This window comes from Hemitrygon akajei, chromosome 6 (assembly GCF_048418815.1).
Source record: "Hemitrygon akajei chromosome 6, sHemAka1.3, whole genome shotgun sequence".
NCBI classification, from domain to species: Eukaryota; Metazoa; Chordata; class Chondrichthyes; order Myliobatiformes; family Dasyatidae; genus Hemitrygon; species Hemitrygon akajei.
This window is the reverse complement of record NC_133129.1, coordinates 64,567,681-64,586,175: the sequence shown is the minus strand read 5'-3', so window position 1 is coordinate 64,586,175 and position 18,495 is coordinate 64,567,681. Positions and strand designations below refer to the sequence as shown.

At 39.9% G+C, this 18,495-nt stretch overlaps 1 protein-coding gene across 11 annotated transcripts in view; it reads right to left on the bottom strand.

The window, feature by feature from the left end:
- pip5k1ba (phosphatidylinositol-4-phosphate 5-kinase, type I, beta a) overlaps window positions 1-18,495 on the bottom strand; it is a 157,555-nt gene that overhangs the window by 59,981 nt on the left and 79,079 nt on the right. For 10 of the 11 annotated variants that reach the window (XM_073048497.1, XM_073048488.1, XM_073048486.1 and 7 more), the window contains 4 exons: window positions 10,796-10,879; window positions 9,836-9,925; window positions 5,473-5,603; window positions 2,605-2,722 (listed from right to left, as the gene is read on the bottom strand). In XM_073048497.1, the coding sequence (XP_072904598.1) occupies window positions 2,605-2,722; window positions 5,473-5,603; window positions 9,836-9,925 (339 nt within the window). In that variant the 5' untranslated portion in view covers window positions 10,796-10,879. Of the gene's footprint in view, window positions 1-2,604; window positions 2,723-5,472; window positions 5,604-9,835; window positions 9,926-10,795; window positions 10,880-17,474; window positions 17,673-18,495 lie in introns of those variants that run through there. The other variant, XM_073048491.1, reaches the window with a different exon arrangement.

Genomic DNA, 18,495 nt, shown 5'->3' with positions numbered 1-18,495 from the left:
ATTAATTCACCAAAGGCAAGTTAAGGAAAGGATAAAATTTGTAGTATCATTTCTTTAATGCAAACCAATCAAACATCGAGGTGAAATTAAGTCACTAATTCAATAATATTGAACACTTCACTTTTTTTTCATTCAATGCATGGATAAATTCAACTTTTTAAGTACATTTGTTATGCAAATTCAAATGCATAATTTATATAAAAAATATAGGCATTAGGATGCATACAAGATTCCAGTCTGGTTAGAAACAGTGCAACACACACAAAATGCTGGTGGAAGGCAGCAGGCCAGGTTACATCTATAGGGAGAAGCACTGTCGACGTTTCAGGCTGAGACCTTTCGTCAGGACTAACTGAAAGGAAAGATAGTAAGAGATAGTAGGGAGATAGTAATCTCTTACTATCTTTCCTTTCAGTTAGTCCTGACAAAGGGTCTCGGCCCGAAACATCGATAGTGCTTCTCCCTATAGATGCTACCTGGCCTGCTGCGTTCCACCAACATTTTGTGTGTGTTGTTTGAATTTCCAGCATCTGCAGATTTCCTCATGTTTGCCTTAGAAACTATTTGTATTAGTTATGTACACTTTCCACATTTGTACCAAATACATTGCAGTTGATCACCGCATATTTGAAACATACAGTAAATTGTTTTAAACTGATTAACTCTGATCAAGGTTGTAGCTTCCCTATCATCATAAATTTTGAATCTGTTCCTTCTTCGTGGTGTAATAAATGGCCATGGCATTTGGTGCTGACACAGTGATTGACAGATCTGCATTCAACTAGAGCAGAGGTACCTCACAGCATCCTTCACCTCAGATTTCTCATGCTGTCACTATAACCTGATAAACAAGGCAAGTGCATGAGAACAATGGATTAAATATTCCATCTCATGAACTAATGACACAAAATCAAAAAGGCGTTTAAGCTGGTATGGAATATTCCTGGCCAGTAAATCATGCAACATTATTGCTTTGAAAGGATAGAGAAGTTCTGAGAAAACAGAAATAAAAGCATAACATTATGTAAGTAATCAACATGTCCAACAGCAATGTTGTAAAGTCAAGCTGAAGAGTTAAATCTGTTTCTCACTTTACAGATGTCTCCTGATCTGCTGAATATTATCAGCATTTTGTTTCCATTCTCTAACAAATGACAAAAGCTTATCACTTTAGTTGTGGGTGGAATGGGTTGCCGGCAGCGGTGGTGGCGGGAACAATAGGGTCTTTTAAGAGGTTCCTGGAAAGGAACATGGAGCTTAGAGAAATAAAGGGGTATGGGTAAGCTTAGGTAGTTCCAAGATAAGGACATGTTCAGCACAGCTTTGTGGGCCGAAGGGCCTGTATTGTGCTGTAGGTTTTCTATGTTTCTGTAAGTATCAAAACATGATAGTCAAAAAATAAGTATCAAATCATGTATACAATATAGAAAAAATCAGAAGGATAAGATTCAAAATATTGAAACATCTGGAGCAACAATTTGATACTTGTTGGAATGAGATTTTGTGGTTTTGTAATTCACTTGCTGGGTGGGAGAGTTGATTGGCATTAGATTAACATTTATTAACAAATTAAAAGATTGCCCAAGTCACTGATTACTAGTCCTATTACTTTGTTCTGTTTGGTCAGCAAGCTCTCAAAGTTAATGAAGTAGTTGAGGAGGAGTAGAAGATGTGAGGGTGGAAAAACTGAACAGGGTTAATTGTGTGAGATTTGTGAAGATGCACAAAATGCAGATTCCTCATCCTCACCAAGCTGATGCATGATTACACATTAGATACACTGTACATAAAGCATTTACTTGTTTGCTTCTAGTCATAGAATATAAGCAGGGTCAGATGACATGTGATCAACTCCATGGGAGAAAGTTAAATAACTACAGGTGTCAATCTTCACAAGCTACACAATTACCATCTATTTGAAAAGAGAAATTAAAGTAATACACTGAAACACTTACTGACTTTGCTCACATCTCTTTCAAAGCCTTATCCTTTCAGTGAAAATGCTATTTTCTTCTGGCCTTTAAAGTTGTAATTTTGAAATTTATGTGCTGCTATCTCAACCCATCTTTTTCCTAATTAATTTATCCAGGTCAATTATGTCAATTCAATTAATATTCTTAACTGCATCCAGATCACCTTCAAATCATGCTTTAAGAATGTCGTGATTTAATCCAGAAATAGTTGCTTTCTAAAATTCTCGGCCTTATTTTAAAGCTCTATTCTTGAACCCCTCTCCCATTCTAGTCTCCACTACACTGGCTGCTGTGCCTTCAGCTATCAGAGATCCTGAGCACTGGAATTAGTTTCCTAAACCTAGTTTTACCTCTCCTGTAAGATGCTTTTCAAAGTCTACCTCATATTAAATCTTTAGTTACCTATGCTGCAATCTCTTTACATCGTGCATTATTAATGCACATTGGGAGTGTTTTACTATTTCATGGAACTGTATAAAGGTAAATAGTTGGCATTATTTTGCATCTATGTAGCCCTTCATGGCAAAAATGTCCTACACAGTGCCTTGGAGAGCAACAAATTTAAGCATCCTTTCCTTTCCATGAATCCTTTAAGAATATTGGACCAAAGATGACAACAAAGGGAACTTACCAAATAATCATCAGGCTTTATATGGAAAAGTTCCCGGAAATAACGGAAAGCCAACGGGGCATACGTCTTGAATCTAAAGTCAGGGTATCGATGTGCAGGTGTAAGATTACTTCCTTCACTGAAAAGGAATGAGAATAGATTTACTGATTTGACGAGTGTATTAAAAACACCATATATCAGGAATTTTTAAACACATAACATTCATTATATGAGATGTCAATATTGTTGGAGTGGTTGGAATTTATTGTTAATTGTCCATCAGGAGGCAGTGATGGGTTATCTTCTTAAATTCAGTGAGAATTAAGGTGTTGTAGACTTCCCAAGGACTGATGTTGTGGTTCCAGATGTTTACAATTTATATCAATGATTTGGATGAGGGGATTACGTGTAATTTGTTTTTAAAGTCTGTTCGTAGTATAAGTTATGAAGAGGATGCAGAGGTTTCAAGAGGATGTAAACAAGCCAAGTGAACAGTCAATTAGATGGCAGATGAAACACAATGTAAAAAAAGTGCAAAATTATCCAGTATTTTGCAAAAATAATGAGAAACTGAATTTTTTTTTTAAATGACAGAAATGTGTCTTCATGCAGAATCAGAAATTCCGAGTCATAATATGGAAATGGGCCCTTTGGCCCAATACGTCCATGCTGACCAAAGTTCCCATCTACACTGGTCTGATTTCCCCACTTCTGAGCCATATTCCTCTACAGCAGGGGTTCTTAACCGAGGTGTGCATTGTCCCTGGGGGTTTGTGGATATATTCCAAGGGGTCCTTGAAATTGAATGTGAAAAAAATTACAGCTTTATATTTACTAACCTCCAACTGAAATTTAGCATTTCCTTCAATTATGAATGTAGGCGATAAACCACAGTAGTGTCAGCAGTACCTGTGACTTTGTCACCAAAAGAAATCACAGATTCTTTCACAGCATTTTACAGATGTTACACACATCTCAAAATATTATTTACGGCATACTCATCACTACTTTGAAATTACAGTAGTTATTAGATGCTAGATTGAACATGATCGCAGTCTTCCTGTCTTTTATATATTTAATATATTAGCTTGTGAAGGGGTCCATAGGGTTCACCAGACTGTCAAAGGGGTCCACTTCATAAAAAATTAAGAATCCCTGCTGTAAAGTTTTCCTCTCCATGTACGAGTCCAAGTAACTTTTACATGTTGTTGGTGTACCTGTCTCAATCGCTTCCTCTGGCTGCTCGTTGTAAATGTTGATCACTCTCTGGATGAAAATGTTGCCCCTCCAGTTTCATATGAAATCTCTCCACTCTCACATTAAATTTATGCCCTCCAGAGGAACGAGTTCAATTCCCAAACTGTGCAATTTCCCCAATTGAGAAAGCTTGTGTGCACTGATCTTATCTATACCCTTCATAATTTTATACACCTCTACAAGATCACCCCTCATTCTCCTAAGCTTCAGTGATAACAGTCCCAATCCATTTAACCTATTTTCATAACTCAGTCCCTTGATTTCTGGCCGCATCTTCGCAAATCTTCCATGCACTCTTTTCATCTTAATTACATCTTTCCTATAGTAAGGTGGCTAAAACAAAAGAGGGATTATTCTAAATGTAGCCCCAGCAACATCTTGTACAACTACAACATAACTTCCTAACTTCTATACTCAAATCCCTGACTGTTGAAGGCCAACTTCACCACACTGTCTATCTGTGACGCCATTTATAATTAGCATGCTGCCATGAAACTATCTGGAAGGCAGATTATGCAAGGGAATCTGCATACAAGAATAAAAACATTTTACTGCACTTATTTAGGCCTCTGTATTAGAATCTTCTGCTCCAGTCTGGTCTCTCTTACAAGGGAACAATTGATTTACAATAGAGGCAGTACACAAGATTGTTTCTGAGATGGTGAGTTTGTCCTGTCAAGACAGGACAGAGAGTGGACTTGTGCTTTCCTGAGTTTAGATAGTCTGTAGCCCCTTTGAAACATACAATATCCTTACATGGGTTGTCAGAGTAGAGGAAGAGATGGAAAGTATAGAACAGCAGATCCCAACCTCGGATCCATGCACCCATTGCATAATGGCATTGGTCCATGGCATGAGAGGGGTTGGAAAGCCCTGGTTTAGAACCACCACAGTGACAAAGTGAGGGCTCAGCCAATTCTTCATTCAGAGGCTAGTGAATCTTTGGAATGATCCGTTCTTAAGCCTTTGCATCGCTGAGTATATGCCAGAAAAAGATCGACAGAATTCTGCACATCAAGGGATACAGCAACAGTACAGGAAAGGGGTGCTAACACAGAATATCTGCTGGCCATTGTATTGTTGCTTGTGGTGCTTCCAACATACAGACTGTTTAACCACATTACCAATATTAGATTAGGAGGCATAATCAGCCCAAAGTGAATGACAAAGCAAGGAAAGGCATGTACGCATGATGACTAAAAGATCATTTAAAAAGTTGGGGTATGGGATTAAATTTAAGTATTAAACTCACAGATCCTTCCCTTCTGATCCCTTTACTACCAATAGATTTTAGCCAAGGTCCATGCAACTTGGCAAGATCTATTTCTCTGATCCTCAGGGTTTAATATGAAAACTGAAAAGAACAATTCAAGGCCACGGAAGACTTGCAATTTCGTTAGGGGTATATTTGTTACATTACAAGTGTCATGTAAATGGATGTTATTGCCGTTCATTATGATGTATGAATTTTCTACAGAGGATAACTTGTAGTTTCATTTCATAACTTCCCAGAATTTCTTTTAAACCACCATAAAATAGTTAAGATAGCCTCACCAGAATGTCAGAGTTAAAGTGGAATTATTTTGAAAGTAGAACTAAGTCTTTTTTTTAAAAAAAAAGTTAAAATCCAACCTTGGTAGAAAGACACTTTCAACAACATAGAAATCTTGCATGAGCACATCTCGTTCTGGTTTGGAGGTAAGGTTTCCAACAGCATAACCTATCCCCAGTTGGATAGATGCTTGAAGCGCAGATGATGGAGTCTGGAGCAAAAGCAAAATATAAATATTGCATTGTTTCAGTTTTAGATTTCTGTGTATAAGACTCCACTCATTGGAGTTCCATTCTAACCCTCTCCACATTTAAGACATCTTCTACAAAATCATTTTTTTTTCAACCTTCATCACCCACATTCATTGAACTGTGGTTCAGTATAGCAGTTTTTTGATTTAATAGTACCTCTGTGATAAGTCTTGAGCCATTTTTAAAAACTGTCACAAAGAAACTGGTAGTTTTTGTTGTAAACTACTGTGTGTAATACAAAGCTTTATAAAACAAAATTGCTTATAGTCAGAAGAATTTCAAAGTCTATTCAGCAACAATAAAACAAAACAGAATGTTCTGATCATACAGTTGTGATAAAAGGGGAGTACTCGGGCATAGCAACAATGCTCTGACCATGACCAAATGCCACACTTGGATGCCCTAATCAAAATGCTCCTTCCAAGCCTCAATCTTCATGAAAAGTCAGATGTACAAAGAAAAGCTTAAAAGCTTTACAGAACATTTTTCCCCAAACTGATTAAACATCTTGTAAATAAGAAAAATCAACTCTGCTGTATCATATCTATACTGTGAGTGAATATCAATTTCACTTAGTGTTGCTTGCAAGCCTGATGTTAATTGACCACATTTACAGAACAGTCTGTTACATCCCGCTATCAGATGTGGGTAAGCATGCCCAGCGAGGGTCACCAGTTTTTAAAAAAAAAAACAGATGGTAAGCCACAACAGCACATTAGTGCAAGGGGTTTTATTTGGTGCCAGGTGAAAAAAAAGAGCAAAATCTACCCAAAAGTTGTGAAGAAAAGAAAGTATTTATAAACAGACACATGAAAACATGTACGTACAAAAATTTACAAGTGTACACAGGCTTTTTCAACGACACACTACCTTTAACTTTCCAATATAACTATTCACCAACCTCAAATTCAGCCTCCACACCTCTCAGTAAAGCCAAACTGAGAGTTAAATCTGCCTGCAAGGGGTATAGTGCATCTGCTCCCACTAACCCGCACATTATTTTAGGACGCCCCAAACTGTCCTTCATGTCTTTTGGGGCTGTCCTGCTGTCTACAAACCAATGTAACAATGTGGGTGAAAATTAATGAAACTGTTTGGAATGCCAGTGTCTAGAATCCTTACTTTTATGAGTTATAAACCAATAGAGCACGTTAACTGAAGGGATTGTTTTGATTAGCCAAGCTAGCGATTGTTTTACTGTTGGGGTGTGTAAACGGTGAACTCCCAAGAACTGCAGAATGGAGGGCAAAGTATGTTAACAACTGGGGAAACTAGATCAGGGACAGAACAAGGGAAGGTGACTAAACAGGAAAAGGGGCAAGGTTAGCGGGCGAATTAGCACTGCCAACCTGTTCTGTCACAGTCCTTGAAGTTAAAATGTTGCAGCATTGAAATGGATGTCCTGTTTGGCTGGGCTAGAAGGCCAGCCACATTGGTATTGGGTTTTTGATAACAAATCTTCCTTGGTATACAATGTGATGATAATTATGTGGCACAATGGCACAGCTACTCGAGTGGCTGCCTCAAGGTAACAGAACTTCTGGTTCAATCCTGACCTCAGATGCTGTCTACGTGGAGTTTGCATATTCTCGCCATAAATGCTCCCCCCCCCCCCCCCAACATACCCAAGGTGTTCAGATTGGTAGGTTAAGTGGCCACTGTTTCTGCACTATGGGATGACCATTACTTGTAAAGTAACGGTGTGGCCAGATTTATTGAAACTATTTGTTTTATAAACTGGGTTGGGATTTGAACTCCTGATTTATGGTTTGCAAATTCAATCACATTTATTTCCAAGATGAACACCAATTTCAGTGTGGCAAAACATGATGATTCCAATCCCTCACTGCAGCATGCGTGGGATTTCATTTTGTTTCTTTCTGAGATGTCGGAAAGAATGGGTTTCATTGCCTGATCACAGCTGCCTGAAGCACTAATGGTGAACGAGCTTCTTGTACCCAGCTGTCCATTTGATAAAAGCACTCCCAGGTGCTGTTAGGTAGGGAGTTGCATGATGTAGACCAAGTAATTATGAAGAATCGGTGGTACATTTGTACATTTCCAACTTGGGATGGTATGCACTTGGTAGCAAATGGGCTTGGTCAGCTGTGCCACCCAAACTTTGGCAAGCTGCTTCAATGAACTTTGTAGATCTCATAACAACTGTGGTGAGCTGTTGGTGGAGTAAGTGAATATCTTGGACAATGAAGGGGTTGCAAGCAGGTGGGTAGTGTTGAACTTCAAAAATTGCTGGAGTGATTTCCTCCTGGCAAGTGGAAGGTATTCACATATATTCCTGCTTTTTGAGATGCTGGAAAGGCTTTGGAAGTCCACAGAATATCAAACATCAGGTGGCAGCACAGTAGCCTAGCACTTAGCTTAAATGCTTTTCAGGGCCAAGTTGTCTGCATGTTCTCTTCGTCAATGTGCGAGTTTCCTCTGGGTGCTCTTGCTTCCTCCCACATAACAAAGATATACAGTTTGGTTCAGTAAATTTGTGGGCATGCCATGTTGGTGCTGGAAGCATGGAAGAAGCACAATCCTCACTGATTTGATTTGATTGCAAAGATGGATTTCACTGTACGTTTTGATGTATGGGACAAAAGAAGCTAACCTTCTAGTCGTCTTCTTCTGACTAGGTCTTGTAACCAAAATCCAATCCACTTATCAATAATCCCCATGATGTTGATGCTTCAGGGAACTTGGCAAAGGCTGATTGTTAGACTCTTCCTCTTGTTAGAGATGTTTATTAGACTGATATTAGTTTGATACAAAAGTAAACTGTGTCTTATCAATCGAACCCAAAAATTGTCCAGGATTTGCTAATACAGACATGAATGGCTCCATTGTATGAGTTTGAATGGAGCAGAGTATCAACAAGCATCCCCATTTGTCACCTTATGAAGGAAGATCACAGATAAAGCTGATAATTATGGATGGACCTAGGACAATATATTGAGAAATTCCTGCAGCAATGTCCTGGAACCAATTTGGCCTCCAAAGCCACAACTATCCTCCTTTGTGTGAGGTACAGCTTCAGCCAGTGTTGAATTTTCTCCTCAGCAGCCAGGGATTTTCACTTTCCTCCGACTCCTTGTTATCACATTCAGTGAAATGATGCCTTAGTGTCAAGGGCTCCCATTCTAACCTTACCTCAGGAACTCATCTCTTACCATCCACATGTTGAACCAATGTTGTAATGAAGCTTTAGTCAGAGGGTTCCTGGAAAAACTCAAAATTAAACCATCAGTGAACAGTCCATTATTGAATAAGTACACTTGAAACTGTTGCTAATACCATCTGCCACTTCACTGATGATCAACCGACCCGTGGACTTGTAAATGCATTTATTCTTGTTTCCATATAGTTAATACCTGGATTGAATTTGGTTTTTTTTCTTTGTCACAGGTATTTTACACACTACTGTTGTAGCTGTATTGGAATAGATAGACTAGAAGCTCAGTAAGTAATGAAATGTGATGTTGTCTGGTCTCATCAAACAATCTACTGGGCCAAGCAGCATCTGTGGGAGCAAAGCAATTGTCGATGTTGCAGATTGAGAACCTGTCCTAATGCAGGGTTTAGACCCGACTCATCAATAATTCCTTACCTCCCACAAATGTTACCTGACTATCAAACTATCTGAAGATGTTCAGAAGACCAGATTGGATCATCTATTTTCCACATATCTGACTAAAGACAATTACTGAGGTTGTGGATATCCTTGGAAATTCCTTGTCCTTTTAGTTTGTTAATAGTCCACCAGCAGGTTGCAACAAGTTATGACAAGATTGTTGAGTTTTGATGTGAGCTGATGATTGTGGGACCACTTACATCTGTAGACAGTCGGCTGTTTTGAAGTTTGCATATGTTTGCATATCTTTTAACTTCACTCAACTTGAAACTCATTTTAGGTACATTAGGTGTCGTTACTAACCTAGTGGTCTACGTTCCTGATTAACTACAGTTGCTCTGCTGTCTTGTTTATAAGAGTGAGGGATGTCCCATATGTTATAAATTACAGAGAAGTACAGCTCTGCTGCTGATGACCAGATCTGTTCAGAATCTATTGCATTATGCACACAGCACAATGAAAGATGTCCTCAGCATTAACGTTATTTTCAACAACGCATTCCATGAATGTAATGCAAATGGGTTTGTTAAGAAGCCTGCCAAACAACTGGTCATTTACCTTCTTGTAGATCTTCTCCCGCAAGTTACTTTCACCACTGTGCCCATTTTGTCTAACAGTTGTATTTCTGGTTTCTGCAGTGGAACTCATCTGGTAAACAAATTTAATAATTTATTTATTTTTTCCATTCAGATATATTTTTTAAAAGGAACGTACATATATCAAGCAAACCAATGAAACGTTTTACAAATTTGGAAAAAGTAAATGGAAACGATGATAGTTAAGGGATCTGGGACACTGCCAGGCAAGCAGATTTCAGGCCATTATTCCTGTACGCTTGGTTTTCCATTAACATACACTAAGACAAAGTAAAATTCACTCCTCTTCATGTTTGGAGAAATAAAGGATATTTATAATATTATTCTCACTTTTTATATATCATTGGAAGTTCCGCAAAATTTAAGATGACTGCTTTCCTTATTGAGTATTGGTGAGGAAGATAATCCAATAACATATGCCAGAAAGATGTGTCTACACAGTAGTTGGGGGGGGGGGGGGGTGGTGAAGTACTATTACTGAAACTAGCCTTTTTACTTATCTTGTTGGATATTTATGGATCATTATTAAATAAACAAAAGGAAATAAAAATAGAAAACAGAAATATCAAGAGACACAAGACACCATAGATGACAGAACAAAGAACAAATTGCTGGAGGAACTCAGTGGGTTTAGGCAGGAATAGTGGATCAAAGTGGGCAGCTGAGGTTTCAGATGCAGATGAAGCTCTTGACCCAAAACACTAACCAAGCATCCATTTCCCTTTGCAAATACTGCCTGACCAACTGAGCTACTCCAGCAGTTTGTTACAGCAAACAGAAATAGCATTTCTATTTGAACTTAGTCAATAAAAAGATTTGCAATAATATGGTTTGGAAAGTGCAACCAAATATATTTAATGTATCATGAAGTTGTATTTTCTCAGATTCAGATACCACAACATTAACATGGTCTGTCAGTTACCTTCCTTGGCAATGAGGCTACAAGTCATCTGCAGCTTATCGTGGCATCAAGCTTCTTCATTGATACAACACAGAGGATCAGCACCTGTTGATCAAGCATAGACATGTGTGAGAACAGGCACATGATCTTCTGCAATTGGCTAATTCATGTAGCATCTTACTAATTAAGATTGCCCTGTAAGGAGATATTAAATACTTGGATAAAGGTAATGAAGACAGAACAAGAGATTGTGGTTTAGGGAGGGGATTCCAGAGCTTAAGTCCCAGTAGGATAGCTGACAATGGTAAAAAAAAAAAGACAACATCTTCCCTTCAGTATGATCTTGAACAGGGGTTTGCCAACTTTTTTTTATGCCATGGAATTCTATCACTAATCAAATGGTCTGTGGACTCCAGGTTGGCACCTCTGATCTATAAAGTTTTACAAAGACTATTTTTCCCCTCTAAATATAACCTGTAGGCAATGCAAGAAACATAATAGCAAACTTGCTGTAAATAGGAGCCGGCTATGTACAAGATAGCAAAACTGGAGGATTTGAGGTGTCTTGGATGGTTAAATAAGCAGAAGAGTTATAGAGACTGAAATGTTGATGGCGGAGGGGGTTAGCTGGCTCTCATGGACGGAATCAAAACGAAGGAGGAGATGCAGGGAAACTGAGATGTTGTCAAGGACTAATATGGTTGATCGTGCAGGCAATGCGTAAAGAAATGTGCGGTAGGATGTGAACAACTGGGTTCCAGTTGAACAAGCTGGTGTAAGGCAATGATAGGATGCAGGCCAGGAGAACATTGGAATAGTTTAAAATAGAAATTTTAAAAAGGCATCAACTGTAATGAACAAAACCATACAAAAGCTCCATGCAGAGCAGATTTTCAGGTTTAAACAATCCCTGATAATTTAGTCCTCCTACTTGACATTCTTTTTCTGTGAAAATGTAAGAGTTCCTGAAGAATCCGTGTCACATTTGAAACTGTCATTTATCCTCAGAAGTTGCAACATTTGAAGTGACCTTGAAAGCCAGCAAAATGGCAGCAGCTGCTAAGAGTATGGCTGCACAGTGCACTGCCTCTCTAAGAGTCCCAGTATTTCCACAGTAGAATTCAAGGACGCATTTGTAAATAACATTCCAATGGTGGCAAGTAGTACTAATTACTGGTTATTGACTCAATAATGCTGGTTTCGATATTATCCTTCGCATTAGATTTTAAACAATGGAGGCTTTCTTTGTGAGGAGGAAATTTATTTATTATTGGCATAATCAAATGTGGTAAGGGAGAGCAAATGCATTTACAGGGACTTTGACGTTTAATCTACTGCAATTGTCACGCAAGCAGTATATAATGTATGTGGATGTCAACAACTATTAATAGTCAACAAAAATAGTACAGCACATTACAGGCCCTTCAGCCCACAATGTAGTGCCGACCCTCAAACCCTGCCTCCCCATAACCCCCTACCTTAAATTCCTCCATATACCTGTCTAGTAGTCTCTTAAACTTCACTAGTGTATCTGCCTCCACCACTGACCCAGGTAGTGCATTCCACGCACCAACCACTCTCTGAGTTAAAAACCTTCCTCTAATATCCCCCTTGAACTTCCCTCCCCTTATCTTAAAGCCATGTCCTCTTGTATTGAACAGTGGTGCCCTGGGGGAGAGGCGCTGGCTATCCACTGTCTATTCCTCTTAATATCTTGTACACCTCTATCATGTCTCCTCTCATCCTCCTTCTCTCCAAAGAGTAAAGCCCTAGCTCCCTTAATAAAAGGAATAAAAGAAGTCCAAATGTTTGCACCACATATTTCTTCTCAAGCCCTTCACCCCTACAGCAGCCGACAGCAGCTTATTAGAAATTTAGGTGCTGGGCCAGTCCTTCAAATTTTCCCAGATGACACCCGTCTTCTTGGTGTATCCTCCTTCTCCCAGGGATGAGATCTTTGGAGCTTCTGTAGGCATTCCTGTAGCATTGAGTTTTGACGGGATGGGGCTGCTAGCTCCATGCCCAAACCTTCTTTTATAGCCAGGCTTGGGACCATCCATGGCAGGAATGGACAAAGAAGTGGCAGATGAAATACAATGTTGGAAAAGTGTATGGACATGCACTTTGGTGGAAGAAATAAATGGGCAGACTATTATTTAGATAGAGAGAGAATTCAAAACACAAAGATGCAAAGGGACTTGAGAGTCCTTATGCAGGATCCCCTAAAGGGTAACTTCCAGTTTGAGTCAATGGTGAAGGAGGCGAATGCAATGTTGGTATTCATTTCTAGAGGTATAGAATACAAGAGCAGGGATGTGATGTTGAGGCTCTATAAGGCACTCGTGAGACCACACTTGGAGTATTGTGTGCAGTTTTTGGGCTCCTTATTTTAGAAAGGGCATACTGACATTGGAAAGGGTTCAGAGAAGATTCACGCGAATGATTCCAGGAATGGAAGGGTTACCATATGAGGAATGTCTGGCAGCTCTTGGGCTATATTCCCTGGAGATCAGGAGAATGAAGGAGGATCTCATAGAAACATTCTGAATGTTAAAAAGGCCTGAACAGATTAGATATGGCAAAGTTATTTCCCATTGTAGGAGAATTCTAGGAGAAGAGCACATGACTTTATGATTGAAGGACATCCATTTAGAACAGAGATGCAGAGAAATTACTTTAGCCAGAGAATGGTAAATCTATGGAATTTGTTGCCACAAGCAGCTGTGGAGGCCAAGTCATTGGTTTCATTAAAGAGATAGATGGGTTCCTGATTAGCCAGGGCATCAAAGGATATAGGGTGAAAGCAGGGAAGTGGGGATGACTGGAAGAATTAGATCAGCCCATGATTGAATGGCGGAGCAGACTTGACAGGCCAAATGGCTTACTATACCTTATGATCTTATAAATGATGTTGAGATTTGTATCTTAAATCTTAAAATTTATTTTCTATATCTTACTGGTTGTCTTTGCTTATATACTGACAGGTGAAAATCTTCCTGCTGACACAAATGATATTGATGATCATTGGCATTTAATTGGTCGGAGATACTTTTTTTCTTCAATCACAAAGCCAAGAAAGAATAAACCCAGTGTGTTATAGCGATCAGGACTGCATCACCCAAAAGAACAGGGACAGATTCATCAACAGGGGAGTCAAACCAAATGAAGGGAAATGCATTCCAGTGGACCAATGGGGAAAGAGAAAAGTAGGAGTGAATGGAGAGTTCTGACAAAGAACTCACACGGGCATAGTGGGTGGAAGGTGTGCTCCTGTATTGCTCCTGAAACAAAGAGGGGTTGAATTGTTCTGCAAGCCATCGAAGATGCAGGGCTCGTGTCTGCACTTCAAGCACCGCCCAGTATTTGGTCAGTATGTAGGAAACCCATCATCTGTGGTCTAACCAACAATAGATGCACAGCTTTCAAACTGAACATTCACAGGGTAACAGTGTACACCATACATTAAGGTATAGGGCAGATGGTAGAAAACCTCCCCTAAAGGTTTATGTTATGAGAGGAAGCCAGAATCAGTAACACCAAGAGATAAAACCTGCAAAATTGAAGTCCATCTACTTTTTAGTCATCTCCAAGACTCAATTCTTCTTGTCTTGAATTTATCCATGATTCAACATTCCCCATTTCTGATATTACCTTTGACACTGCAGCCGAGATATCTGTCTTCCTCTGCTTCTGGCCTTTTAGTAATTTTTCTGCTTTATAAAACTCTGGTTAGGCCAAATATGGATTGCTACATCCTTCACATAATGGGGTGACCAGTAATATTCCCCCTTTATGAGACAGATGTGGAGCCTTTGGAGAAGGTGCAGAAGAGGTTAACCAAGATACTGCCTAGATTAGAGGGCATGAGCTACAGAGAGCATGGACAATCTTGGGTTGTTTTTCTACAGCAGTGGAGACTAAGGGGAGACCTGATACAGTAGTTAAATTTATAAGATAATGAGAGGCACAGACAGAGAGACAAGAAGTGTCTCACCCCCACCCCCAAGGCAGAAGTGTCTAATACCAGAGGGCGTGCATTTAAGATGACAGGGCTCAGGTTTAAAGGAACACACACAAAATGCTGGAGAAACTCAACAAGCCAGGCATCATCTACGGTAGACAGTTGATGTTTTGGGCCGAGATCCTTCATCAGGACTGTAAAGGAAGGAACAAAAGCTAGAGGAAAATGTGGAGAGAGAGGATGGAGTACAAGCTGGCAGGTAGTGGGGAAGACTATTGAGGAGGAAGGTGGGTGGGAAGGGGATGAGGCAAGAAGCTGGGAGGAGATATGTGGAAGAGGTAAAAGGCTGAAGGAGGGGGAATCTAATAGGACAATGGACCATGAAAGAAAGTGAAACAGGAGGGTAACCAGAGGAAGGTAATGGGCAGGTGAGGAGAAGAGGAGGAGTAAGTGGGTAACCAGAATGAGAAATGGGACAAGAGAGAATGGGGGAGGAAGAGAAAATACCAGAATTTAGAGGAATGGACATTCATGTCTTCGGTTTGGAGACAACCCAAAATGAAGATGAGATCTCCAAAGTTCAAATGAGATGTGTCAGACTGAGACACACACACACACACCACGCCACCCCCCCCTTCAGTTCTGGAGTCCGGTGCTGATGTCACTGCGCCACCAGTCAGCCATAGATTAGGGTTAGTGAATTATAGGCATGGTATGGTTGGTATTGGAAGTGTGGTGAGACTTGCAGACTGACCAGCCCAATTCCCCCCGATTTGATGTAAACAATGTATTTCACTACGTACAACACACCGGAGGAACTCAGCAGGTCAGGCAGAATCCGTGGAAATGAAGTCAACGTTTCGGGCCGATACCCTGCATCAGGACTGAAGAGGGAGGGGACAGGGGCCCTGTAAAGAAGGTGGGAAGGCGAAGGCTGGTAGGTGCCAGGTGAAAAACCAGGGATCAAGGGGTGGGGGAGGGGAAGCAGGGAGGGGATAGGCAGGAAAGGTGGAGGAGGAATGTAAGGGGAAAGCACTATAGGTAGTAGAAGGAGGTGGAATCATGAGGGAAGTGATAAGCAGCTGGAGGAGGAGGCAAAGTGAAAGTGGGATGGGGGAAGGGAGGGGGAGGGAATTACCGTAAGTTGGAGAATTCAAAGTTCATGTCAAGGGGCTGGAGACTACCCAGATGTATTTCACTATATGCATTAATGTTCATATGACAAATAAAGGTATTACTTAGAATTGAATGAGACCTCTAAGAGGCTCTTAGATAGGCACGTGAATATGTAAAGAATGGAAGGGTATGGAGCTTGTGTAGCAGAAGGAATCAGTTTAGTTAGGCGTTTAATTATTAGTTTAATTAGTTCAGTGCAACAAAGTGGGTTGAAGTGCCTGTTCTTGCGCTACACGTTTCCATGTTCAATGCAGCCTTTCCGGTGTGTCCTTTAGTTGTTCAAGCACCAGGAAAACCTTCTGAAAAACTGCTCATCGAAACCCAACTCTTTTCCCGCATTTTTGCTTATTACAACAAATGTGAAAGTTTGTTTTTCCTTCTGAAACAGCTGTTCAAGCGATTCATGGGAATGTTGATTATTTTACTTTTACGGCAAAGGATTGTAAGGTGGTGGGAAACTTTTCCCCACACCAGAGCTATCAAAATACAGGTAAGAGATCAAAAGGGGATCCGATTAAGATTTTTTTTTTACTCAGTGGGTGGATGAAGCAGGTACACTCATAACATTTAAGCAGCATCTAGATAAGCTTTCAATGTGCCAGTGCAAAAAAGTCTGTGGGCCAAGCACCGGTAATTTGGATTACTGAGTTAAGTACTCGATGGCACGCATGGACCTTTGGCTGAATGGCCTGTTTCTCACTAGATATTGAGCTCACCAACTCCTGGTTGATTGTCCAGGAGCAAAGGGCAATGATGTGACACAGGATTAGTGAATGGTACTAAAAGTCCAAACCGAAAAGGAATGAAAGCCTGTATGAAAATAAATTCTTCATTATAAAGGGTGAAGCCATCAAAATACTATAAATTTAAAAAGGAACTGGCCTGAGGGATGAAAATGCTCAAATCTTGAATTGTTTATAAACAAGCTAAATTACAGAAGCCCTTTGGGAAATTAAGCCCCCCAAATAACCACACCCCATAACAGATTTCTATAAGCATATTCTCTCCTTCAGCTCATTACAGTCAATGTACTTCGAATGCTATCAAGGTTGAAATGTAGTAAATGCAGCAGGCATCCAATAATGACCAATCTGTTCTGGTGACAACAGCTGAAGGAAAATATTGGAGGGGACCTCAGGAAGAACTAGTTCATCTTTGCAAAACTGGCCACAAGATCTCTTGCAGCCACCCAAAAGAGAAGATGGGACACTGCTTTAACATCTCAACTAAAAGGCAGCACCCACTTGGATTCTATTTCAAAGTTCCAGAATGTGACTTCCACAACCTTATGACTCAGAACTGAAAGTGCTATCATCTGATCCAATCTGACACCTATATATGTACAGTGTAAGTGTAGTATTACAGATCTAATTCTATGCTTCAGCAATTTCACACAACAGCAACATTCAGAGACACTTTTCAAAGTTATAGAATGTGAAACATTGATTTGTGAACTCAATACCAAAATTAATGCTAAAGTTTCCAACTTACTGTCCAAGATGTTATTGTAACAGAATAAAATCTACTTCAGAGAGTGCACTCCATAATGAGCTATCTCCTTACCAATGTCGTTCAGCAAATACTGAAGCTGTGATCCAGTTTCAGACTGTCGGAAACAGATGATTTTTTTCCAAACACTCAGTCAAGCTGCAGATTGTTCTAAATCAACAACTCCCCTGAATACAGTTTATCTCACACGCCACTGAAGCACATTCAGTCCAACTTGAGTCTGTATCGTCCAGCCTTGAAGAGCAAGTTTGTTACAGAGATTGTGTAATGTGAAACGTATTTACTGATTCAAATGGCAGTCCCTCCAACAACTTGCTGTAAAAGGTACAAAGGTGCCTCTGTATATTCATGGAATCATTAACCAGCTTCTGAAGAAGGCACCCCAAGAAAGTGCGACATTATAAGATACAAATTGCATCAATAACTATCTTGAAGGTAAACTTGAGAACAAATTGTTCAGCTCTTTAATTCTCAATAGTTCAATTTCCTTTTCCATCTGTAAATATTTTCTCTGTTCAATAAAAATCAGGACAAAGCATCTCACAGGAATGGACATGAGCAAATGAGGCTAATTGCTTTAGTACATGATGTTTTGAAGAGCACAGGAACAACCTTTGAGATTTCAAACGCCATAACGAAAGGTGGGTCTGTCCAATAAAAGAACAGCTTCCAGTTATTTAACACTGTTAACAAGGCTATCAATGTGCTTCACTGGAATTTTTAAAATCATAAAATTGGACACGAGTTACACATGAAGATATGCATTCAGAGAGCTAAAAACTTGGTCAAAATGTCAGGGTTCATGGAATGTCTCAGAAGAGGAATTGCAGACAGTGGAAGGCTCAGCTGGCAATGTCAAAAGGATTAAATAGAGCAGTGGGCAATGGAAAGAAACACTTCAAAAGCAGGAAACATCTCAAAAAAGATACTTGGGCACAACCAGCTCTCGAACTTAAGCTGGTTCCTGCAAACTTGCTGTTCAACTCCACTGCTAACATTGCTTAAGGTGGGCAGTGTGAGTACTGTACATGTACTTGCACCACATAACTGGCTGAATGCGTGCTGGCGATTTAGA